The 27,856-nt window shown below is 42.3% G+C and overlaps 1 protein-coding gene across 1 annotated transcript in view; it reads right to left on the bottom strand.

Annotated features, from left to right (window-relative positions):
• Positions 1-4,362: 4,362 nt before the first annotated feature.
• Positions 4,363-27,856, bottom strand: part of PUDP (pseudouridine 5'-phosphatase) — an 85,610-nt gene continuing 62,116 nt past the window's right edge. The window contains exons 3-4 of the mRNA XM_063083632.1: positions 24,569-24,798; positions 4,363-5,216 (exon numbers count right to left, since the gene is read on the bottom strand). Of these exons, the coding sequence (XP_062939702.1) occupies positions 5,040-5,216; positions 24,569-24,798 (407 nt within the window). The 3' untranslated portion in view covers positions 4,363-5,039. The remainder of the gene's footprint in view (positions 5,217-24,568; positions 24,799-27,856) is intronic.

Raw genomic sequence — 27,856 nt, forward strand, 5'->3', positions numbered from 1 at the left:
TTTTGTGGGGTACAGTGTGGATTCCATACATGTGTATCCTTCGCAATGACTCACTTAGGGTAGACGGCATAGTTTTGTACCTGTTAGTCCACCCCTTCTCCTCCCCTCCCCCACACCCCTCACCTCCCAGCCTTTGGTAACCATTATTCTACTCTCGGCTTCTACAACAACCACTTTATTATTTTTTTTTTAGATTCCACATACGAGTGAGATTATGTGGCATTTGTCTTTCTGCACATGACTTACTTCACTTAACATGACGGTTTCCAGTTCCATCCACGTTGCAGATGACAGGACATCATTTTTTTTTTTTTTTTTATAGCTGAACCGTATTCCATTGTGCATATACACCTCAGTTGTTTAATCCATTCATCTGTTGATGGGTATTTAGGTTGATTCCATCTCATGGCTATTGTGGATAGTGTTGTGACGAACATGGGAATGCAGGTGTCCCTTTGACATATTGATTTCATTTCTTTTGGGCATATACCCAATAGTGGGAAAGGTGGGTTGTAATGTAGATCTCACTTTAGTTCAAGGAACCTCCATACTGTTTTCCTCAGTGGCTACACCAATTTACACTCCCACCAAAAATGTAGGGGTTCCCTTTACTCCACATCCTCAGCAGCACTGGTTATTTTTAAATGGTGAAAAAAAATTGCACTCAAACTGGAATTCAATATCCAGTGAAAACATCCTTAAGAAGAGTGTCAAGTAAAGGCACTGTCAGAAAAACAACTAAGATAATTTTTCACTATGAGACCGATATACATGTATATATATATAAATATTAAATGGTGCTATTCACTGACTGGAGTTTAAGAATGATGAAAGTTAATTGTTAGTGGGAATCCTTTTTTGTTCACTTGTATTATGCACTCAGTCATGTCCACTCCAAATTCACATGTTGAAGGCCTAACCCCTAATGTGACTGTATTTGGAGACATGGCCTTATTAGGAGGTACTTAAGGTCAAGTGAGGTCCCAAGGGTGGGTCCTAATCCAACAGGATTGGTATCCCTATAATAAGAGGAGATTAGGACATGAACACACATACAGGGAACGCCCATATGAGGACACAGGGAGAACATGTTCATCTAAAAGCCAAGGAGAGAGGTTCCAGGAGAAACCAGCCCTGAAGACACCTTGATTTTGGACTTCTAGTCTCCAAAACTGAAAGAGAACAAATTTCTATTGTTTAAGCTGCTCCGTCCACGGTCCTTTGTTATGGTAGCTTGGGCAGGCTAAGACACTCTGTTTCTGACTTAAATAGATTGCCTATTTTACCAGTAGGTACAATACTGACTCTCGGTTTACAAAGAAATAGGTATTCTTTATCATGTTAGTTAAATATCTGTCTATTCTTAATTTATTAAGACTTTGAATATGAAATTCATGCCAATTCTTTTCTAAAGTGGATTTTAAAAATAGAACATTTTCAGCGACTTTGCATAATACATATATGAATTCACCATTCCTTTGACAAGGTTGTTAAATACATATGACTGCATGTTTTCCAAGGCTTCATGCCTGCTAAAAGAGATTAGAGAATATTAGTATTCTTAAATAATTTTTAAAATAAATTTTGTCCCCTAGAGAAATATATTATTAACATTGTGATAAGTATTCAAAAACATTTTAATGAAAAAAATATTCATTTCCCTCACAATGTTGCTGAAATCCATGTAGAACTTGGGAATCATGGGCATTTGCCGTAAAGAAAAAGCAATGCTGTCATACCAAGGTGATAGTTTTACTGTTTCAGAAAGACTTTGTGACAGGCACCTGCTATTGGGAACAAAGAAACAATTGGCAATTACTTAATCCTTCAAAAACAACTTGGGTCAAAGGATGCACAGAAAAGTTGAATTAATTTGAGGAACAATCAAATCAGACCAGGCAACACCATGGTCTCATTGCAAACTTCATTTCTATCTCTGTCCCTTGTCCTGCAGACATGATGTTAACCATGGTGCTGACAAAAGATGTGGACACCAACTGAAGAATTTTGCGACTAAAGTTTAAAAAGATAAACGTCCTAAGACATGTTCTTATTCAGTTTTGCATGTCTGCAATGTCTGGCGCATCATACATAAACAATGGTTCTTGAATTCAACCTGGATAATGGTTTTTCTGATGAGAACAGTCAAAACCCATGGAAACATCATGTGGCTAATGACCGAGATAAAAATCCAGTGCTTATGTGCACAAGATATTATCCATTCAAGAGACTCACAAGGAACCAGAGCATTTTGAGGCATCCTGAAGATCTGCTTTCAGTGATAATGTGAGCTCTTCAATCAACAAATATCCTCCCAAATATCCTTTGTAAAACCAAATTATCTTCAATCAATAAAAACTACTGCAGAATAGTAGGTAGACTTTGAAATAGCAATAACGTCCATTGCTCCTTAATGCTTCTTTTTCTCTTGAGAGAAAATGATGATTGTAGAGATTGCTCATGATGGGCGCAGGTTTGAGAGGCTACTTGGAAGACCAAGGAGTTTTAGACCACTCCTTGGGGACTGGTGGGATAGTGTAGACTGTAGAACAAGGTTCAGCAGAGGAGTTACTAGAGATAGGCTAGAATTCCCTATTTTTTATTATAAAACTTATTATAATGTGCAAATTTGTTTTTGAAAATATGGAAACGCTATTCAAAGCATGCCAAATTTAGCATCAAAGTGTCAAGTGTATTCAAAGAAATATGGACTGCAGTAGGTAGGCGTTGACTATGGCTGCATAGCAGAAATCGTTCCTGTCCCTTAATAAGTCGATTCTTGCAAGTGTAAAACAGGTGTCTTCCAGATCGTTTTTCTTTCATATAAATCACTGAACTCCAACTGAGGATTTATTAGGTGGAAAAAACTTTAATAAGAAGCAATTAGCAAGTTCTTAAAAGTGTCCTGTGTGTTTAAGTGTTATTAAGAGGAGATTGATAGTGCCACCTCTCAAGGACTGTCACTAGTATCTCAGACCTTTCTCATGGGCGTTCACAAGCGAACACTAGGTGCTAGTTGGGGCACAGCTGTATGAATTCCACTAATCACTGCATGTCCCTAACCGAACACACTTCAAATGAGCTACGAAGCTATGATGATTACTCTATAAACTTTCTTGGCATGTGTCATTGTGGTGTAAATTTTCATAATCATACCTCCATGAGATCAGTGAGTTATTCAGTGGAATATCATCACTAAAATGTATTGAAGCAGGCAGGCTGGTGTGAAAGAATAAAAAACAACGTATGTGCTTTGGCCAAGGATGAGTATTTTTCATCTGTACAAAAACAGAAAAACTGGGCTGCAAATCTTAAGAATTTGAAACCTTGCAATTCTTAAAAACTTGAAACCTGCAATTCTTAAGAATGCGAAACCTCGGTTCAAGCAACACCACACTTGAGATCAAATCTACCCTATGGGAAAACCTACCCTGATGTAGATCTGCATCATTTACATATGTATTATCTTTGTCTAATTCATGATTAGAAGACATCAACATAAGTAGGTTGGAAGGACAAGATACCAAATCAAACAAGCGACTACTTCATCCAGAACCTGTATTTGCTGTATGCAAGGGCACTAGTGTTCAGTGTTCACCTAAAATATTTGTCATTTTACAGGTTAATAAAAAAAAGCTAATTAGCCGCCTTTATATTTTACATTTGTTACAGCATTTTTTTTTAAAGGTAAAATCATGACTCCCAGATAAATACTACATGAACGTGTTTGAAAAGATTTTATTTAAATTAATTTGTGAGGGAAACAGTAAAATGTTATAACTGGTTTAAAGCAGAATTCAAAGAGCAGAAACATACGCAGGCAATCAGGAATGCTGGAATAAATTTGCTAAATGGATGCAAAGATGGTCAACAACCAGGGGCCACCATCAACAGACAAACACAGGCACTATTATGGTTTTTCCATAACTTACAGAGTTGAAAAATAGCTCAACGACAATAAAGGGCAGAGACCAGGGGGTGCTAAGCCAGGACCTAGTAGTGCTCCTTTATTCCCCAACTCCACGGCTTTCACAATTTTTCTCTAACAAATTCCAGAGGCTGAGTAAATCTACAAAAGGGGTTAATCATAAAAGTGTAATGTCCTATAAATTATTCCAAAAGCGTGCCGTGGCTCTCAGTCTTACCAAGCAGATATTCTGAAACCAAATTCTATTTCTATCAAAGAAATGTAGAAAATCAATGTTCTTAAAGGAGGGAAATGATTTTTCTTGGGGAGAACACATTCTCCAATGTGGATGAGGATGTAGGTACTCGATGTATGCTACAGCTGCGCTCACACTAAAAATAATCTATTAATGACATGGCTCAGAGGTAGTCATTCAGTGAAGGTCCAAAGACATATTTTGAGGTCACAAGAGGAATTTTAATGTTAGATAAAAAGGAGAATCATTTCTTAGGGCTCATCAAAAACATGGCTTTCCCACTCAGATCAGAAACCAGAAAGAACTACCACCTCCACTTTATCAGTTGCTGTGGCGTGTTAAAATCAACACTGAGGAGATGGAGGGATGGAGCATGTAACATACATAAATATAATATCGATGTACATACAGGTAACATATCTGCATATATAGATTATATTTTCCAGCCTGTGTTCAGAAAAACTAAAATGAAAAAGAAATGACCAGAAGTATAATTTCACTCTGTTCTGGAAATGTATTTTACCTATATATATGCACACACACACATATACATGAGTACATATATATATACATGATACGCACGAGTATTCACAGACTAGTATGCATATGTGTTATGTGTATTCATTTTTTCATACACTAATTACATCAGTTTGATTTTTCACGCAGTAATTAAGGTTTGAACGTGGTTCTGGGCTGTGTCAACTTTGCTTTTGCTCAACTGTCAAGTTCTGGTTTATCAGCACGTTAGTGAGAGTGGGTCGAGCCAACAAGGGAGGAAAAGGCTGACTGCACAACGCGGCCTGCAGCTCAGGGGCTGCCAATTTCCTTCTCTTTCCCTGGGCAGCAGGGATCACGACAGCGGGCCCTCGGGCACTCTCACTCATAGGGCGGCAGGCCAAAGAGCTCGGGCTGGAAGTCGAGCAGGGAGCCCAGCACCAGGGTGGCCTTGCTCGTCAAGTCGGGGCTCAGGTTTGCATCGGGCACCATGACCACCTGCATACCAGCTGCGAGGGCCGCCTCCACTCCGTTGGGAGCATCCTCAAAGACAAGGCACTGCAGGAAGAAAAAGAAAAGTCGAGATGGCCTTTTACTTAACCAGATACCCAGATTAAGCGGTTGTTAGAATCGGTGCCATCGGCTTCGCGATGGTGCAAAACGAGACAGAAATACAGCGTCGGCTTCCCAGCGCACGCACGGTGCCCACAGGCTGCCCACCAAGGTTGCTCTCAAGGGGACAGGCTTCTGTCGCTGCCAAAGCATGATCGAAATGAGCGCAGCTGTGGAGAGTGGAATTCTTGGTTTAAAACTTTATTTCGATCATAAACATGTGTTCAATCAATAATTGAACATTCAGAGCAGGAGGGGAAACTGTAAAAAAAAAAAAAAAAAAAATCATGATTTGAAAATGTAGTACCACTTCAGAGCTGCTCATGTTTTATGTAGTGTAGTTTGAAAATTAAATGGTTAGGGTGTTTTAGTTAAAAATTCAGTCCCTGTGTGAGCTGGTGTTATTCGAGAAAAAAGTCCCGAGCACAAAGGTTTAGTGCGTGTGCTCTCTCTTAGGGACGGCCATGAAAATCCGCTTTATTATCAGGATTAATGACACAACAGCATTCGGAACCTCTGTGCTCTCTTCGTTCACACGCCCACATTGAGAATGTGGAGTTTGCACGCTGCACTTATCAGTGAGCTCCTACAGAGGCCACCATGGCAACATTACAGCAAGTGTGCGGTGAGAAGGACTCCCTCCAGACAAGTCACCGTGGCGTGTATTCAACGGTAACAAGCACAGCCTGTGTGTGTTGTCTCTGCGTCACCCTCCGTCTCAGGAAAGCACGCACCTGGAAAGTGTCTTGACTGCGTTCCTGTGACTTGACACACTGAATGTGAAAACAGGCTTATGGATGCTTTTAATCAAGGTCCTGCAGGGGCCCAGGCAGCTGTAAGGCGAGGGGACCTCCACGCCTGCCCTCTCCACTGTGAAGCGCTCTGCTTGGTCCCATTCTCCACGAGCGGCCAGGGCTCTAGCAGTCCATGGTGAAGCTTGCAGCCCTCCAGTTATCTGTTCTTTAAGCCCTCTGTCCCTTTGTCATTTGTTCAAATCCTTTCTCCCCTCATCACCAGGCATAGTAGCGACCCAATGTGCTGATGTCCCACGAAGGGCTCGTGGAAGCCAGATACCAGGTCAGATACTGAAGCCCCGTGCCCTGGGGTGCCCGAGGAGCAGAAAGCTCTGCCCTCAGATGCCCAAAGTGGTGCAAAGTCCTACTTCCTCAGATGCCCCAGGCTGTGGAAAGCGTTTTCTCTCTCTCTCTCTCTCCCCGCACAGACACAATCCTAACTACTAGTGGGCCACTCTGCGGAAAGGACAGCTTTTTCTTTACCCTCCTTCCTTCCCTCTTTCTCTTCTAGCGTCCTGTTCTTGTTCTTTCCTGCCCTCTGGGGCTAACACATCTCATTAGCCAACTTCCCCCTGGGGACGAGGAGTTATTTCCTGACCATAATGACATTGAGTGCTGTGCTGCCTTCACAGAGGAGGCTGGCCTGTCCACCTGCTCCTGGTTGTTCAGGACCGAGAGGTTAGCATGAGGCAGGACTCGCAGAGCCCTGGGCAAGCTGCACAGTGAGTCCCACCCATCGCCTTCCTTCTGAGAACTTCAGAAGCCCCCTCTTTTCCTCCCTTGAGACACCGCTTTCCTTCTGAGCACGGAGGAAAGGATGCCGGTTACCCCAGCCTGGTTGGTTATCTCAGTTACCTGACTCACAGGCTACCTGTTCCTGGTTTTCTATTCCAGACTTTTCAAAGTTATGACTTGATCGTACTCAAAACACTCTCAACTGGTTTTCTCTGGGACCACAGACTGGCACTTAAACATCAAATGACATTTTTAAATATCTGCCATCTCCTCTGGGGATTCTGAAGTTTTGTGGAGTCCGCCTCTGAAATTTAGGCGGGGGCAGAGGAAGGGATTGTTTTATCCCTTGGGGTGATGGCTTGGCTGAAGTCATGGAAGCAGCTTTTATTCAGTATCTGTGCGAAGCTGCTTCCGAGGAGCACGTGGGCAGGTGTGACGGAAGACGGGTGGCTCACAACTGCGACACTTCCCAGACAAAGAGACAGCTGGAGCAGACACACCAACACATCTGCACTCCCCTACAAGGAGTCTGCAGTTCAAGGGGATGAGAACACTGTGGCGTCCATTCACACCAGCTAGCTCTTTCTACATGCCCAGCTGGAAGGTACAGGAAACAAAATGAGGACCACAAGAGTGGCGAAGGAAAACACTCCAAACGAGGAATGCAGGGGAGGTGAGGGAAATGACGTACAACAAGCACCCACAGAGCACAGGGAGAGGAACTGACACAGGCGCTCTCAGAAATGTTTACTGTTTTTCTGTTTTCAATTCCTAACGTATCCCCACTTAATTTCAGAACGAATAATGCAGATTTGGCACTGACACCTGAAACATTATGTACAATGGATGAGACAGGCGCAGTAGATAAAGGCAGGGAGCCCTGAAAAGCATAGAGTGGTGAGAGGTCCTCAGCACAGTAAGAGGGCCACGTAAGAATAAGCTCACTCAGCAAAAGGGCCATTTGAAATTCGCCGACGTGCCATATGTGAGTAAGACCCCAAGCACTCAAGCAATTTAGGGAAAGCCAGGAAGACGGGCCAGCTGGTTTGGGTTGCCCAGCTCAAGCCACATGCAATGCCGACTGTCCCACAGGTCAGAAGCAACTGTGGTTTATAATGTGAATACAGTCTTGGGTTACTTCAGTCGCAGGAAAACAAGTAGAAACTCTGTAGACGTTGTGTGAATGGTGCCTGAATTCCCTGTCTTTTTCCTCCTTTCATGGGGCCATTTCACTTAATAGCTGTCAAGAAATGCTCTTCAGTAACACTAGCTGAACTCCTGCACCTCACGTCGGCTCACAACGATTCCAGCCGAGAAGCGTGGCAACGATTCCAGCCGAGAAGCGTGGAACGTGGAAACGGGATGCGCGGCTTCAAAGGCAGGCAGGACAGTCCATGGCAGCAATGTTCTGCCAGACCAGAGCCAGCCCTTCTCAGGAAAATGGAAATGCTGGCCCCCTGAGACCAGGCACCATTTCCACGCAATTTCAAACCAAGCAGCCAGCACAGGACAGGACAGACACCAAGTACAAACCCTGCCGAGAGCCACCCCGGCAGGGCCCACGCGGCCGACCACACCTCACACTTGCACAGAACCCAAGGATGCTGAGGGATCCCACGGCATCTCCACTTTCAGTTGATTCATCTCAGAAGCAGTAGAATTATAAAGCAGACCAACTATTATGTTTTGAAGTACCTATTAAAAATGTACCAGCAGGTTTTCATGTCTTTATCAGACTGTGTGTGTTGAGTCCAGTGATCGAGTGCACTTCTAAACAGGACCGTTCCTGCGAGAAAAGTACCGAGTACCTAAAAACCTAGACATTTTAAGAATTTCCACAGCATGGCTTGTGTATCTACTGAAATCAAAGAATAAATCTTTAAAAGTCACCTGGAGAGACAGCCTGCTAATCACAGGACTAAAGGGAGAAAAAAAAAAAAAATTGAAGGTATAAGCTAAAGCATTACAGCTTATGCCTTACACAAACACAAGTAAGGAGGAAGTATTGTTTTCGTTCTAAGAGTAACATATCTCAGGGTAGTTTCTGTCCACCACGCCCAGTGGGAGGGAAAGGAGTTTCACTCTTGTTGAACTTGGCCTCCAAGCTTCCTTTTAAGCACCTGGTTTCTTCCCTCAGGGACTAGGCCATCCCTTCCCACCTCTGGCTAACTGATTACTCCTGACCTTAAACTCATTTGTACCATCAGGCACACAGTGAGTCATACATTTGCATTCTGGCATCTGTGGAAAGAAACCTTTCACTCTACACAAAAGGACTAAAGCCTCTGCAAGCAGGTGGGTGAGGCTGGGAGCAGGCTCACTTTCCCTACATGGACATGGTGGGCTGCTCCTTTGAGGGTGGCCTGGGGCAGGTGGGCTAGGGAGGGCATCGATCCTGGTGCTTTTCTATCATGGCTCCCGTGCCATCAGTGAAGTGGGAGACCTGGGCTTGGTGCAGGGGTGCAGGGCATGGTGCTGGGACCTGAGCGTGCTCCCAGAGGCCCTTCCTCCGCAAGTCTTCCTCCTCTACCCACATTTCATCTCTCAGCCAAGAGATGTGTATGAATGTGCCTGTGCACACCCATGTTTTATAAGACTTTAATTCACTTAGTGGTTATTTTGTTGCATGGTGTGTTTAGTGGACATTCTAAGACACACTTCCACTACTTCAAGGGAGTTTTCTGTTCCAGAAGAATCTTCTCTCAGCTTGTGCTGACACCAACGTATCAGCTGTCACTAGGCAGGGCTGGTTTTCACGGCACCTTCTCATGGTGCTATGGCAGAGAATGAGCATCTGATAAAATGCTCACTAAGCTAGCGAGGACGGGGGAGGTGTCCTGGGCCAGGGCTTAGGGACACAAAGGGGCCACAGAATGTCGAAGCTGGAAGACAGGAAGCAGGGAATCTGGCCTCTCCTCATGTGCGAAGGGCTGAGTCGAGGTAAGTTTAGAGGTGAGCTGGAGGTCACACAATCATGCGGACGACAGAACTTTGGAACAGAATCTGGGTCTACAGAATACAATGTTCTTTTCACTCTACCAAGCTGAAGGCTAAAATATATCTGATTTCCATCTCCAGGAGAGGAGATGAGCTTAATTAAACTGTTGCTACAGGGATTTAATTTAGAAAGAATGACATTTCCAACTATAAGGGAGGTAAAGCATTTTGGTGGCTTATTGCCTAGAGGGACTGAACTTACTTCTCTGAAGACGCTTAAGCTCAGCAGTGGCTGTGAGACAGTCCACGTCTCTGTTCATTGCCCAGTCTGCTCGTCGGGACCACAAGGGGAGCTTAAAGGTTCTTGCACTTTAGGTTTTTAAAGATAAATACCATATAACTAAGAAGTTCCACTTTATAATTAGGAAGTTCCACATAACAATATCTTTGTCTGATAACACAGCCAGGTGTCTTGGTCCCTTTGAGCTGCAATAACAAAGTACCATAGACTGAGTGGCTTAAACAACAGGCATTTACTGCTCACAGCTTTGGAGGCTGGAAGTTCAAGATCAAGATGTGGTAGAGTCGGTGTCTAGTGAGGACCCTCTTCCTGGTTCATAGACGGCAGCTTCTCACTGTATTCTCACATGCTGGAAGGGGTGAGGGGGCTCTCTGGGGTCTCTTTTGTAAGGGCACTAATCCCATTCACGAGACTCCACCCTCATGACCTCATTACCTCCGAAAGTCCACACCTCTAACGCCACCACCTTGGGGCTGAGGATTTAAACTTCTGAATTTGAGAGGGACACAGACATTCGTTCTACAGCACAGGAAACAAGTAAAAGTGGAAGGGATGAGAACCACTTAAGAGGCTTGGGGGAGCTCCAAGATAGTCTCATGAAAAAGCTGACCCCAAGGTTTCTAAGGCGGTGGGTGCTGGGGCCACCTTTTGGTGGAGGGAAGGAGAGCTGGATTTTGTGACAGGCTGGGTCTGAGGCCATGGTGGGACAGTCAAGCAAGGGATTGGAGTCAGTGCATGTGGTGGGTGTGAGCTGGAGGAGTGGACGGGTGTCACTGCAGCAGAGAAGCAGCTGAAGCTGCAACTAGGAAGAGGCAGGAGGCGCGCTGACGAGGGACCCAGGCAGCTCCCAGAGAGCAGCAGGATCCAAGATGAGGTTGCAGAAGGGAGGAGCACCACCACCGCTGTGACATTTGCTCCGAGGTGTGTCTGTCCCACGGACGAGGATTGCCCTTGGCTCTCACTTCCAGATGATGCTGTGACGTTCAGTTCATTACACATTCCCAATCACCATCCCCAGAGTGTTCCTACGTCATTTCTCCTCATCCGTCCAGACAGACAGGGTTAGGAGCAGATCAGATGGCCACCAGGGGGGAAGAGACAGCAAGGAGCAAGTCACTGTCAGTCCTGGGCACTCGGATCCCTTCAGGTCTCACAATGAATCTCATCCTATTCTCCCTGGGACTGCATTTAGTACTGATTTCATATTTAAAACAATTATGAGTGTGTGTTTTAAATTATACACTTTAATGGAAATAGCAAGCTTCTCAAATGTAACTGTATCGTCTCGAAGGACTAAACCTTTTCCTTCTGCTTAGTGAAACCCAGCATTCGGTATAAAGTCCCTGAAGGGTCACTGTGCACGCTCTCAGAAGATCTGGACTCCTACAGCAGTGCCTGTGCCTGCTAGTCCTACAGAAAGCCGTGCGTGGCCCGCAGCTCATCACTAAAACCAATACTTTTCTACGGTACACTTTTCCTACACATTAATTTTGTAATGTCAAGTGCAATTTTCACATTATGAGACACTGAAACTTCAAGAGGACCCTAAACTTTATTTTCAGTTGATTTTCCATCAGCAGTGCTCATGTCTGAGGTTTAAGTTATGTCTCCCTGTTCTTTGACAGTTAATTATCTGTAAATAAGCATCATAATCTTGTAAGGTTAAATATGTATACTTCATTAGATATTTGTTTAAATAAAAAAAATCTTTAAGTAATGCTATAAAAATAACAGTTGAAGTTTGCATGTATTTTCTGTTACTCATTAGTACTTCATTTATATTATTCCTCTGTCCATCCACCCATGTCTGTCTGTCATTCATCTATCCATCCATATCGATCAATCTATCATCTACCTATTATCGATCATTTATTCTATCTATCCATACATACCTACCTACCGTAAACCAGGTGGTGTGCTGTGTTCCCTAAGTAACAGTGTTTGATGTGGAGTTCAGTGTCCCTTGCACATGGCAGAGCTACTGTCTTAATGAATTAATTATAAAAATTAATTCAAAATAAAACTATAAAACCAGCACTGAAATAAACATATTTATAACCAAACCCTCTAGAGTTACCAGCTAGGTAAATGAACAGACCGTAACACTAATTAGATTCCTTGTCCTTTTGAAAAAAGTCTGTGAAAAAAATTTAGGACTTCACAACTTGGACAAGGTGGAAAGCTTCCTAAAGAATTCTCTCTGTGTCATTTTACTCATGAAAAATACATTACGAGGCACTCTCTGCATCCATGTTAAAGTGCATGTACGTAAATTAAGTGCTGAGCAAAAGACCTCAAGGCAGCTCAAAAAACCTTGCCTAATTTTCTCTTTTAATAATACAGACTCCACGTCCACCCCCCTGTCAGCAACCAATGAAAAGTCCAGCAAGGCCCTCAAAGGTGCCAACTGTTTATGAGTCATAAAATAAGTCTTAAGAATTGGTCAACAGAATGCTTGTTTTTGTTTTTTTTTTTTTTTTTTTTCTTTCTCTACTTCCTCCATGTACTCAAGTAAAATGTGCAAAGTCATATCAGGTTTCTGCAGCCTTCTGCATGAGACTTGTAGTACGCGGCAGTGACAGGAAGCCTACATAAGTTTCACGTGTGAAGAGGTACAGGATGACCACAGACTCTTGACAATTAACCATCTACACAGACGATATGTTTGAACACGGAGAACAACAGGTTATATTTAATTTTCAGTTAGTGTCTTCCCAGTGGAGAAACCACGTTTAGGTATCTCAGGTCAGAGCTGCTTCTGGTTTGGGAGAAGAAAACCACTGTCTCCTGGAGGACTCGGTCCCACATAGCCCACAACAGCAGAGCACAGCTGCACTGCACCTGCCCCCGAGCAGAGCTGCCGAAGAGGCTTCACCAGTCGGCACTATCACAGCACACAGGGTGCCTCTGCCCACCCGTGCGAGTGATTATTCCACACCGTCTCCAAGTGTGCTATATAGGAGAGGCTGACGACTAGTATGGGAAGCGAGCCACACAGAAGAAAACACCCAAGAAACTCTTTGGACTTGAAGGGGAAAAAACTCGCGATGAGCAAATGAGCCTCCAGAGGAGCTGTCCAGGTGGTGACCAGGTGGCAGCCTCCAACGCAGTGGCCTCTCCTCAGCACCTAGCATGCCACACCCGGGATTCTGACCTACAGAACTGGGAGATGAAGTTCTGTATTGTCTGAAGACACAAAGTTTATGGTGATTTGTTACGGCAGTGGTAAACAGTGAATCCAGGTGGCTCATTCAAGGTTAAGCATCAAATTCATTTTTAAGGCTTTGTAAATGTACCTAGCTATAGATAGTGTAAATAATGGTAGGGAAAGAAATAAAACAAAACCGGCATACCCTGTGGTTGTGCTGAGAGGCCTTCAGACAACCATCTCACCAGATGGACGCAGCAACTGGGAAACTGGAGGTGTGGTGAGAACTCCAGGCAGAGAGAAGAGCTGGGAAAAGGCACTGAGATAGTTACTGGTAACCCCCAGTGCAGAGAAGCTCATGTGGATGTGACAGGCATGGGGACAAGTAAACATTTGTGTGTATGGGGGAGACAAAAGAGAAGGCTAGTCCAGAAAACCTGGAGCAGAACAAGGGAGAAATGGCCAGGACAAGAGGTTGACATTTCTGGGGGTGGGGGTGGGGGTGGGAGAGTGGGAGGGGTGGTCAGAGCACGACAACCTGATCTTATCAGTGCTTTAGAAACTTCTAAAAGGCAAAACCACTGACTTACAAAGAAATTTTTACCACTGCTGAATGTCCTTGCTGCCCTATTCTAGCAATGTTGTTTATATCTGGTAAGATTATCTGAGGGCATGATTGCTTAATTTTTTTAGAAATCCAAGCTACAACTCATCCTTTTAAACATCTGGCTTAGTGGCAAATGTTTCATTCTGTGATGATGGCTTAATACTGATAGCTTATATGCTACATGCTATTATGATAGCCTAATGAGAAGCATCATTCCTCGAAATCACTGATACGTGGAGACTTCACAACTGCATGTACAAATTTACACAGAAGTGAGATAACCACTTAGCAGTTCCACTGATGCAACACCACTGCAAGAACAAATCATGAATGAACCCTCAAGCACCACAACACACAAGGTAACAGAAAGTCGCTATGGCATATCATTGCAATTTACATGTTGTTTGATGTATGCGTCTATATGCATGAATCTAAAGAATGAGAAAAAACTGATTGCTTTGTGATCTACTTATCAGGAGTTATCCTGAATAAAACTTAACAAAAACACCAGAAGCAGCTGCGGCATGGAGCTTCTGTCGGGCCACGGTCTTTGTCATTGCAAAGGAAAATGCTGTTACCATCATCTCTGTGTGTTCAGTTCGGTTTGTCTGAAGCGGCTGGGAGACACTGAGAGCAATTATTAACTGAACTTGATGTTAAAAGGAAGGCATGTACCATCCAGTTGCTGTGGGAAGAAGCGTGTGTATGAGGTATGGTACTTGCTGTCTAGGGGAGACTGAATCTCCCCCGTCATTCCATGAGCTGCAGGGCATGCCAGATCATTTTATTTTTAAATACTGCAGGTACAGTACTGTGAGATATGTGTTCCCAAGGCTAGGAACTGCTGCACAGCCAACTTCTTAATGACAACTGCAAAAATCTACGAATGCCTGTATAACTTGATGATTACAACTGTGTACTACGGTCTTTATTTCAAGCATTCATATGAGAGAAAAGACAGGTTATGATATGCATCTAGCACTTCTCTCTATGTTGGGACACACACTGGCACTTCCTTCTTACAGTGAGTGGTCACTGGACGGAAGAGTTTGGTATTTGGTTGTAAGATCTCCTATTTGGGGAAGAGATACAAAGATTGCAACCATCACACACTGCCAAAAAGTCTCGATTAGAGACAGGCAAGTTGCTGATGTATATTTACTGGATGTCCATTAATGAATAAATGAGGAGGACACGTTCCATGCTGAGGTGGTGGGCAGGTGATACGTTCACTTGGTAACACAACCAGAAAGTGTAGCTCCCAGTGGTGTTATTTTTCAGATATGACCACTTGGAATTGATACACAGAGCTGGGGAAGAGGCAAGTACGGAGGTGGGGAGGAGAGTAAGACTGCCCCATTCCTTGCTCCTACTCAGGTTTTCAATTGTGTGGAAGGTATGCTTCATGATTCACTGGACACCAAGGCTGCAAGCCTGGGAGGTACTGAGAAGGCCCCACATTTGCACTGGATGTTCCAAGAATCACACTTTTCGTTGAAAGTTGTATTTGGAGGACAGCATACAGAGAACTTGGTGAAGCCCCTTGACTCCAGGCTTCCAGAACCTCCCAGGCTGATTCCAAACAGTATCAGATTCCTTAAGCCACAGAAATTTAGCTCAAACAACAATACTTTGGATGATCCACAGACAATGTCTTTTCTACAGAAGACATTTTCGTAACCCCCAGTCAGAATAACAGATAAAAGAGTAAGAAAACATGAAGTATATGAGACTAAAAATGTACCTATTCGGTGAGAAATTTAACACTCGGATATTAAGAAAACCAGTCCATCCTTCAACTTTTTTCTTTCATTTTTAAACAACATCAAAATGGTGGTTCTGCTATTTCAATTTCCTACAAAAAGACAAACGTGTGAATAATGACACGCCACCCATGCACGCATGATGCTAGTCTCTCAAGGCTGACACTCGGCAGAATCACACACTGAAGGGGTAGTGTGGCCTTCTATTGCTCAGCAGGGTCTTTCTGTAGTGCACCTGCTCACCTTAGAGAATCGCTCCTCCCTGCCCTCATTTTATCACAGCATATACAATCATGTGTCATATAACAACAGGATATGTTCTGAGGAATGCGTCATTAGATGACTTCAGCATTGTGCAAGCATCATAGAGTGCATTCATGCGAAGCTACATGGTATAGCCCACAACACACCTAAGCTATGAGGTACAGTCATTATAATTGTACAGGACCACCATCTACATGGTCTGCTCCTGAAAATATGCCCTGCACAAAGAGCACTGCTTTGCCACATTGTGGTTATTTCTGCTCTCTAAGCCAGCTGTTTTCAGTGTGGGAGTCCATAAGGCACTTCTCAAGGGTCCACAAGGTCAAATCCACACCCATGGCACTACTAAAGCACCATCTGCCTCGTGCATTGTGTTGACATCAGCATTTCTGGTGCAGAAGCCAAGACATGAGGAAGAGCCGTAACCTGAGCAAGCATCAGGGAGGGGGAACGGTGGTCCTCCAGTGAAACCATTTGTTCATCCACTGGGATGGCAAGGTGCAATGGACACATAATTACGGCTTTCCTTTTCTGTGACATAGTTTTTAATTTGAAAGAACGACTGATAGACAAGCTGTGATTTCTCTGATTTGGGCATCTGGCAGAATTTTCCCTGAAAATTAAAGAGAACAAAAGAAGATAGAAAGATATCCCATGCTTTTGGATTGGAAGAATCAACACTGTGAAAATGTCCATACTACCCAAAGTGATATACAAATTCAATGCAATCCCCATCAAAATTCCAATGACAAGAAGATGGTGGACTGGGTGGGACTGCACATGCACAATCACATTAGACAGGAACAAGGAACACCTGGGTGCACATGCGCATATTTACATAACATGCTTGGCAAGATTCAGACCATCTGAGGGGCCCTGACCATTTTTTAAATGTTTTCCCAAGAGGACTAGAGAGGCACCCACCCAGAGAGGCCAAAGTCCCGCGGACATAATGCACCCCACGGCGCCAGCACACGAACAAGCAGACACTGAGGCAGCTGTGCCAAATTGGCAGCCCCAGCAGGATCCTAGCCAGGCAATAGTGCTGAACCAGTGAGCAGTGAAATCCTCTGCCACAATGACTAAACATCAAAGGAAAGATACCAGAAGTATGAAAAATCAAGAAAGTACACCACCAAAGGTAATAACTCTGAAGCTGTAGATCCTATACGACAAGAAGCCCTTGAAATGTCTGACAGGAATTTCAAGTGATAACTCTAAGGAAACTAAATGAGATACAAGAAAACTCAGCTAGACAACACGAGGAAACAAGGAAAAGTATACAGGACCTGAAAGAAGAAATGTACAAGGAAATCAATGCCCTGAAAAAGAATGTAGCAGAGCTTGCGGAGCTGAAGAGTTCATTCAATGAAATAAAAAACACAACAGAGAGTTTAACCAGCAGGCTTGCAGAAGCAGAAGAGGGAACTTCTGACCTTGAAGATGGGCTGTTTGAAATAACACAGGCAGACAAAAAAAAAAGAAAAAAAGAATTAAAAACATTGAAGAAAATATAAGAGAGATATCAGACAACCTTAAGCGCTCAAATATCCAAGTCATGGGTATTCCAGAAGGGGAGGAAAAAGGAGATTGCATTGAAAACATATTCAACAAAATAGTGGCAGAAAACTTCCCAGGTATAGGAAAAGACACAGATCTTCAGATTCAGAAAGCTCAAAGATCTCCAAATGTATCCAACCCAAAAATGTCTTCTCCAAGACATGTTATAGTCAAATTGGCAAAATTCAAAGATAAAGAGAGAATCTTAAAAGCTGCAGGAGAGAAGCGTCAATTCACCTATAAGGGAGCCCCAATCTGACTAACATCAGACTTTTCATCACAAACCCTAAAAGCCAGAAAGGAATGCGATGATATATTCAAAATACTAAAAGACAGAGATGGCCAGCCAAGAATACTCTACCACACAAGGCTATCCTTCCGAAATGAAGGGCATGTAGTATAATTCTCAGACAAACAAAAACTGCAGGAATTCACTACCACACAGTCACCCTTAAAAGAAATTCTCAAGGGAGTACTGGGTTTGGTACCTGAAAAATAACTACCACTGCCATAAAAACTCAAGAAAAATCAAAACCTGGGGGTAAAATAAAATGCCAAAAATGAAGAGAGAGAGAGAAAAAAAAAAAGCTTATCTACAACCCAAGAAACCAGCAAATACAGATGACAAACAGTAAATCAGAAAGAAAGGAACAAAAGACACTTAAGACATCCAAACAAAAATCAATAAAATGCTAGTAGTATATCAACACTTTTCAATAACAACTCTTAATGTAAAAGGCTTAAATTCCATAATCAAACGACACAGACTGGCTGACTGGATTAAAAAGGAGCACTCAACTATATGCTGCCTTCAAGAGACCCACCTCACCCATAAAGACTCACATAGACTCAGAGTGAAAGGATGGAAAAAGATTTACCGTGCAAACAGAAATGGAAAATGAAGTGGAATAGCTATTCTTATATCTGATAAAACAGACTTTAACCTAAAAACCATAAAAAGACATAATGAGGGCAACTACATAATGATAAAAGGATTCATCCATCAAGAAGACATAACAATCATAAATATATATGCACCCAATGTCAGAGCAGCCAGATTTATAAAGCAAAGTCTATTAGACCTAAAGAAGGAAATAGACACTAATACCATAATAGCAGGGGACCTGAACACCCCACTCTCAATATTGGACAGATCATCTAGGGAAAGAATCGGCAGAGAAACATAAGATCTAAACAACACTCTAGACGAGTTGGACTTGGCATATACCTACAGAATATTCCATTCAACAACCTCAGATTATTCTTCTCATCATCACATGGATCATTCTCCAGGATATATCATGTTAGGTCACAAATAAAGTCTCAACAAATTCAAAAAAATTGGAATTGTCTCATGTATTTTTTCAGACCACAATGGATTAAAATTAGAAACCAATAACAAGTGAAATTCTGGAAACTATAAAAACACATGGAAATTAAACAGCATTCTACTTAATGACCTGTGGGTCCAAGAAAAAAATCAAAGAGGAAATAAAAAAATTTATTGAAACTAATGAAAACAATGATACATCATACCAAAACCTGTGGGATGCTGCAAAAGCTGTACTAAGGGGGAAATTTATCACATTAAATGCTTACTTCAGAAGAATGGAAAGATGGCAAGTGAACAACCCACTACGTCACGTTAAAGAACTAGAAAAACAAGAACAGTCCAAATCCAAAGTTAGCACATGGAAAGATATCATTAAGATCAGAGCAGAACTTAATGAAATTCAAACCCAAAAAACAAACAAAAGATCAATGAATCAAAAAGTTGGTTTTTTGAGAAGATAAATAAAATCTACAAAACTTTAGCAAGATTAACTAAGAAAAGAAGAGAGAAGACCCAAATAACTAAATTAGAAATGAAAAAGGTGATATTACAACTAACACATCAGAAATACAAGGAATCATTAGAGACTATTATAAACAACTACATGCCAACAAATTTGAAAATCTGGAGGAAATAGATAAATTCCTGGACACACACAAACTACCAAAACTGAGCCAAAAGGATGTAGAAAATCTGAACAGACTAATAACAATAAAAGAGATCGAAGCTATTATCAGAAGGCTCCATACAAAGAAAAGCCCAGGACCAGATGGATTCACAGCAGAATTTTACCAAACATTCAAAGAGGAATTGACACCAATTCTTTGCAAACTATTCCAAAAGATCGAAACAGAGGTAATTCTCCCAAACTCATTCTATGAAGCAAACACCACCCTGATACCAAAACCAGGTAAAGATACAACTAAAAAAGAAAACTACAGGCCAATATCCTTGATAAATATAGATGCAAAAATCCTCAATAAAATAATAGCTAACAGAATACAGCAACACATACAAGAAATTATACACCATGATCAAGTGGGATTCATCCCAGGGATGCAAGGTTGGTTCAACATACGCAAATCAATAAATGTGATACACCACATCAATAAAATCAAACAGAAGGACCATATGATCATCTCTATAGATGCCGAAAAAGCATTTCATAAAAGTCAACACTCTTTCATGACAAAGACTCTCGGTAAGTAGGGTACAGATGGAAAGTATTTCAACATAATTAAAGCCATATATGATAAACCCACTGCCAATATCATCTTTAAGAACAGGAACTAGACAAGGATGCCCACTCTCACCACTCCTATTCAACAGAATGTTGGAAGTACTAGCCAGAGCAATCAGAGAAGAGAAGGAAATAAAGGGCATCCAGATTGGAAAAGATGAAGTCAAACTGTCCCTGTTTGCGATGACATGATCCTATACATTGAACAGCCTAAAGGCTCTACAAAATAACTCTTGGAGTTGATAAATGATTTCAGCAAAGTTGCAGGATACAAAATCAACACACAAAAATCAGTAGCATTTCTATTCTCCAATAGTGAACATGAAGAAAGAGAAATCAAGAAAGCCTGCCCATTTACAATAGCCACCAAAAAAATAAAATACTTAGGAATAGAGTTAACCAAGGATGTGAAAAATCTCTATAATGAGAACTACAAACCACTGCTGAGAGAAATTAGAGAGGATACAAGAACATGGAAAGATATCCCATGCTCTTGGATTGGAAGAATCAACATTGTGAAAATGTCCATACTACCCAATGTGATATACAAATTCAATGCAATCCCCATCAAAATTCCAATGATGTTTTTCTCAGAAATGGAAAAAAATTATCCAGACATTTATATGGAATAACAAAAGACCACACATAGCCAAAGCAATTCTAAGCAAAAAAAATAAAGCTGGAGGCATAACACTACCTGACTTTAAAATATACTACAAAGCTATAATAACCAAAACAGCACGGTACTGGTATAAAAACAGACACACTGATCAAGGGACTAGAACAGAGAATCCAGAAATCAACCCACACACCTACAGCCATCTTATTTTTGACAAAGGCACCAAGCCTACACACCGGGGAAGAGACTGCCTCTTCAGCAAATGGTGCTGAGAAAAATGGATATCCATATGCAGGAGAATGAAACTAGTCTCATACCTCTCACCATATGCTAAAATCAACTCAAAATGGATTAAAGAATTAAATATACCCTCTGATACCATAAAACTTCTTAAAGAAAACACAGGAGAAACACTTCAGAAAGTAGGACTGGACACAGACTTCATGAATATGACCCCAAAAGCATGGGCAACCAAAGGAAAAATAAACAAATGGGATTATATCAAACTAAAAAGCTTCTGCACAGCAGAATAAACAATTAACAGAGTTAAAAGACAACCAACAGAGTGGAAGAAAATATTTGCAAAATATACATCAGACAAAGGACTAATATCCAGAATATACAAAGGAACTGCAACAACTTGATGACAAAAAAAACAAGTAACCCAATTAAAAAATGGGCAAAAGAGCTAAATAGGCATTTCTCAAAGGAAGATATACAAATGGCCAACAGACATATGAAAAAATGCTCAACATCACTCAGCATTCAGGAAATGCAAATCAAAACCACACTGAGATACCATATCACCCCAGTTAGGATGGCTAATATCCAAAAGACTCTGAACAATAAATGCTGGCAAGGTTGTGGAGAAAAAGGAACTCTCATACACTGGTGGTGGGACTGCAAAATGGTGCAGCCTCTATGGAAAATGGTATGGAGGTTCCTCAAACAATTGCAGATAGATCTGCCATATGACCCAGCTATCCCACTGCTGGGAATATACCCAGAGGAATGGAAATCATCAAGTTGAAGGTATACCTGCTCCCCAATGTTCATTGCAGCACTCTTTACAATAGTCAAGAGTTGGAACCAGCCCAAATGTCCATCATCGGATGAGTGGATAGGGAAAATGTGGTACATCTACACAATGGAATACTACTCAGCTATAAAAACGAATGAAATACTGCCATTTGCAATGACATGGATGGACCTTGAGAGAGTTATATTAAGTGAAACAAGTCAGGCACAGAAAGAGAAATACCACATGTTCTCACTTATTGGTGGGAGCTAAAAATTAATATATAAATTCACACACACACACACACACACACACACACACAAAAGAAAAAAAAAAAAAAACCGGGGGTGGGTGGGGAAGAAGATGTAACAACTACAATTACTTGAAGTTGATACAACAAGCAAACAGAAAGGACATTGTTGGGGGGGAGGGGGAGAGTGAGGAGGGAGGGAGGTTTTTGGTAAGGGGCGACAAAAATCAACCACAATGTATATCGACAAAATAAAATTAAAAAAACAAAACAAAACACTATGTTTCCATTAGTATCCTGGCTTGCAAAACAAGGACTACGTGTTCTTGAAACTTATTTTAACCATCTTAGCAATGCCAACAGATCACAGTAAAAAGGCACATATCTAACCTAGTCTTTATCTGCTTCCTACTCTAGTTCAAAAGCAAGTGCCTAGCTACTGTGATCCACTCAGGGAACCTGTTTACAGAATATGGCACTTTCCCTTTGCTAGCGAACAGCAACTTATGCTGAACGGAGAAGATGGGATTTCTGGGAGGAAGACTTTAGAACCTGAAAGATTATTTTATAAGGCGGGCAGTTCTTAGGAAAAATGAAGACCTTTGGGTGGAATTTTTGAAAGGATGCCAAGTACGTGGACATGTCCAGATACAAGAAGCAGATGCACACCCACCCAGGACCTGCTCCAGCTCCACTGGAGGCTCCACTTTGACTCTCTGACAACTTCCCAGCTGGGAGGTCTCAGGCATGTCCCATGTCACAAAACTGCTGTCAAGCTAAATTCAGTAATGAGATCTGAGTCAGCCCAGGTATATGTGTGTTGCTACAAACACGTTCTGTCGTTCAGTGATTCTTTAGGCTGCAGGATCATAAAAATACATGTTTGGTCATCATCCCTGGTTCATGGCACAGAGTTTCTAAAACCCTCGGTATTTCCTGAGGGGTTAACAAGCCCTTTCCCACCATACCTGAGTTCATGCTAATAAGGTACTCTTGGTGGACCACAGGACAGTTTCGGTATGGGGTCTGGACACCAGAAAGACCAGATATGTGATTAGAAGCGTGGAAATTTCAGCACCACTCCCGACCTCTGGGGACAAGACAGGGGCCCGAGATTGAATTCCGTGATCGATGGTCAGTGATTTAATCACTTGTGTCTAGGTAATAAAGTCTCCACAGAAACCTCTAAAAGGCGGGGCATGGGGAGCTCCATCCCAGGGGAACACATGGAGGTGCAGGGGGGGTGGCCTGCCTGGGGAGGGCACAGGAACCCCCTTACACCCAACACCACACCCCATGCATCTCTTTTACTTGGCTGTTCCTTAGTTGATTCGTTTATTACAAACCAGTAAATGAGAGCTCTGTGAATCATTCTAGTGAATTATCAAACCTGACGAGGGGGCTGCAGGAACCCCCAATCTGTGGCTGGTCGGTCAGAAGTAGAGTTGGGCCCTGGAACTTGCGACTAGTGTCTGAAGTGGCGGCAGTCTCCTGGGACTGCCCGTAACCTGCGGGGTCTGCACTGACTCTGGGAGTTGAATTGTTGGACTCTGGCTTGGTGCTGGAGAATCAGAGGACGTTGCATTGAGTCACATACTTCACCTTTTTTTCCAGGTTCCACGCAGTAAGTCAGACCCTGGGGCAAAAAAACAGGTCATTCAAAAATACTCCACTGGCCCAGATTTACTTGGAAAGAAGTTTCTGAGTAATTTCCCAGAAGCTGGTGATCTGTGTAGTTAAGGACCAGTGACCCTATCTCCGTCTCACCAATTAGAGGTGAAGAATGAAAAAGACCTTTCACTGACACGAGCTTCTGAGAACTAACTCGCCCAGACAACTAAATTCCTCAAATACAGGAACCAAGAGGGGCAGAGGAAGCAGCAGCGGCCCCACCATCACCCCAGTGAACGCCCCTGGGCTAACACATGGCATCAGCACAAGGAACCCCCCTCCAGAAATGTCCTGCTCCCGTCCTGGACTCTGTTCCTGCAGATGGTTCAGGCCAGGTATTCCACCTCAGCAGTCACAGAGCGGCCGAACCACCAAGATCGATTCTCCCCTAACACTCTGGCAAGCCTCAGCCAGGAGGAGCCGTGTGGCGGGCAGCAGGAGGAAGGCTGTGTCCACGGCGCACGCTGTGTGATCAAGCAGTCCGCCCAGGCAGGAGGGGGCTGCAGCTCCCAGTTCCTCTGGCTGCCTCATCCCCATGGAGAAAGAGCCGCGAGTCCGAAGATGTCACGACACCAGCAAAAACTCTGCACTGACAAAGGATTGCTTTACAAGCAACTGGGGAAGGGAAGTGAGACTTGATGACTGACGTCTGAGTTGCAATGAATACCTGCCTTACGTCTGTTAGTTAAAAATATGGATGTGGAAAAAATATATAGATAGATCAGTGTTGTAAGCACCAAACTGTTGAAGCCCTGTTCCCCGTGAAATGTCAGAATAGGTTGTTCTGCCAAATGTGAACTCACTCAGATACGATCGTGCAGCCCAGAAGGTTCTGGCCAAGCGTCACTGGCCTGGAGACTATGGCACGGTGGCTGTGATCCGTCACAACATCTTTCAACAGGTGATCTCCCCTCCCTTACAGCCACGTCCTAAGGAGCATTCCACAGTGGCCCCTCAATAGGGACAACAAAGACCTCCCGGAGCTAACAAGCTCCACGTGGATGTTATTTGGCGAAATGCGGCCTGTTGGGGCCATTTCTCATCAACACCCAACTTACCTTTTCCACGGGAGGAGGAGGCGAAAACCTCCTGGCACAAGCGAGAAATATGTCGGGGTCTGGCTTGCCACTCTTCACCTCGGGATCGTCTCCCAGAACGATGTGATGAAATGAACTGAAGAATTCCTTGTGCCTGCTTGTCTTCATTTCGAACGACACGAGCTCTGAGCTGGTGGCGACGGCAGAAGGTATGTTGTGCTGTTGCAGGTGGCAGATGAGTTTTTCAGCCCCTGGGGAGGAGGAGGGAAAGCTTCGGTGAGCTGGCGAGGCACCGACGGCAAGGCCTCCGTCCCCGGCACGGCTCTCCGGGCTGCGCATCAGCCCGCTCCTTGCTACCTCTTCTGAGCAGTTATTTGATCTACCAGAGAGACTGTCTACACCAGTGTTATCAGATCTGAAACATCCCTACCCCAAGCAAACAAACAAAATAAACAAGGCAATTCAGGGCTTAGCTACATAGCATTTCTCTAAGTAACAGAAGATGACTTGACCAGAAAGAAACTAGCCTTGTTTGCTGATCGTCATTGAATTGTGGAAAACAGGCAGAGAGGAAGCAGCGGAGGTGACTGTCAACTTTGGGAAGGCGATGATGCCAGCAGGGCCTCCTTGGACCATGTTTTTTGTTTTGTTTTGTTTTGTTTTCTCTGAAGCAATGACTACACAAGGGCTAGGCTTCTGCTGTTTTCTGAGAAAACCCCGTGCCCTACAGAAAGCAATTCAGTCATTCCTCATATTCCTGCAAGAGGAAATCATAAAACGGCCTCCACCACGTAAGAAAAGGTCAGAGAATAAAATGAACCTTGCTTCCTACAGCTGAGCAACAACGTACCCTGTGCAAAGAGCACTCCCACGTCATCACTGGCTGTCAGGATTAACCGCAGGGAACACACAGACTAACGCAGTTATTCATAGAGCCAATTAAGAGAGGGCTAATTATCAGAAATGTGTCAAAAATAAAGGGAGTACTTTCCTCCTTTAACCTGTGATGATTGGGGCAACAGTCACATCTAAATCCACCCAAAGCACGATGGTTTATCTAAAGTGAAATCTTAAATGATCATATAATAATTACTGCTTTAATAATAACATGAGGGAATGTCTCTACCTTGTCATCTGCTACAAAAAACATTTTTTTTTTTTCAAACACCTGAAACCATTTGGGGGAAAGCAACAGACAGACTATGAGCACATGACCATCTAGAGAGTGGAAGTCATGGACAGACCGTAACTCTGTGCCTGGACAACATTAAACAGAGCAAACAGGATAGAGCAAACTCTAGCACTCCACTGGATGTAAATTCATGTCTACCATCCAATCAAACAAATCACCAAGCCTGGACAAATGCAATGCATAACCCAGAGGGGGAAGAAAAAAAAGTAATCAGCAGAAATGACACAGATCGATAAATTAGGTCAGATAATGACCTTGAAACAGCTTCATAAGTATTATAAATAGCCCAAGGTAGAGACTGTTGGAATTGAAAAAAAAAAAAAAAAAACAAAAACAAAAGCAACACCCAACTGCATGTTGTCTACAAAAACCTACTTTAAATACAAGTACACATTAGTTAAAAATGAAAGGACAGAAAACAATAGAACATGTAACTACTACTCAAAAGAGAGTTGAGGTAGCTGTATTAATAACACACAAGAGGCTTTAGAACAATGAATGGCTGTAATCAGGGATAAACAGGAACATTTCATAATGACAAATAGGTCAGTTCATCAATAAGACATAATTCTAAATAAGTATGCATCGAACAACAGAACTACATAATCAAAACACATAAAGCAAAACCAACTGAATGAAGAAACAGACAAATACAGATGAAGGTTTCAAACTCTTTCCTCACTAGCTGATACAAACAGACAGAAAGTAAGGATACAGCAGACTTCAAAGATGCTATCAAGCGACTTGACCTAATTGACATACTTCTCCCAACAACAGTAGAATCCACATTATTTTCCAGTGCACATGAAACATTCAACAAGATGGAACGTATCATGAGTCATCAAACGATTCTCAGAAGTTTCTGAATGATTGAAATGATACAAAATATGTTCTCTTACAACAGAATTAAAATTGACATCAATGGGCCGAGCCCGTGGCGCACTTGGTAGAGTGCTGCGCTGGCAGCGCGGCGACGCTCCCGCCGCGGGTTCGGATCCTATATAGGACTGACCAGTGCACTCACTGGCTGAGTGCCGGTCACGAAAAAACGACAAAAAAAAAAAAAAAAAAAAAAAAAAATTGACATCAATAATAAAAAGAAATTTGGAAAAATCACAAATATTTGGATTTTAGACATGGGTGAAAGCTAAAATCACAATGGGAAATTAGATAATATATTGTAGAGACCTAAATCATATCAGAACTTGTGGGATGTAGGTAGCTAAAACACTGTATAGGGGAAAACTGATAATGTTAAATGCTATATTAAATAAGAACAAGGTCTCAAATCGGTGATCTAAGGAGTCACATTAAAAATCTGGAAGAAAGAAGATCAATCATGATTTAAGCTTTCACCTTAAGACAGTGAAGGAAAAAGCAAATTAAACTCAAAACTAATAAAGAGAAGGGAATATTAAAAATAATAGAGGACATCAATAAAACAAAAAATAGAAAGGAATACAGAAAATCAACTAAAACAAAAGCTGATTCTTTGGAAAGATCATTTTAGCTATACTCATGAAGAAAAAAGAAACAATATCCAAATTTATCAATATTAATAATGAAAGGGGGGACATCACAACAGCTTCTAAAGTCAATAAAGGAATAAAAAAGCATAAACTTAATGCCAATAAATTTGACAATTTTTGGTACTTAGCCTTAGACAAAATGAGTTAATTCTTTGAAAAATACAAAACTCACTCAAGAAGACACCATTAGCCTGAATAGCCCTCTATCTATTAAAGAAATTAAATTTGTATTTAAAAACCTTCCCATACGTAGAATCAGATGGTCTCAATGGTGAACTTACCAAACACCTGAGTTAGAAATAACACCAATTCTACACAAACTTTTCAAGAAATTGGAGGGAATGCTCCCCAACTTATTTTGGGATACCAGTACTTCCCTGATACCAAAACCAGACAAAAGCCAGACAGGAAAATTACAGATGCATATTTTTCATGAACATATACATATACCTGCACATGTAAATTCAACATTTGACCAGTGTAAAAGTATTCTGATTGAAGAGTTTCTATGCAGCTTGAATCCATTAGTTAAAAATATGGAATGCCATACCATTTAATTAGTTTTCAACAATCACTGATTAGTATTGT

Source organism: Cynocephalus volans, chromosome X (assembly GCF_027409185.1).
Source record: "Cynocephalus volans isolate mCynVol1 chromosome X, mCynVol1.pri, whole genome shotgun sequence".
Classification (NCBI taxonomy): Eukaryota; Metazoa; Chordata; class Mammalia; order Dermoptera; family Cynocephalidae; genus Cynocephalus; species Cynocephalus volans.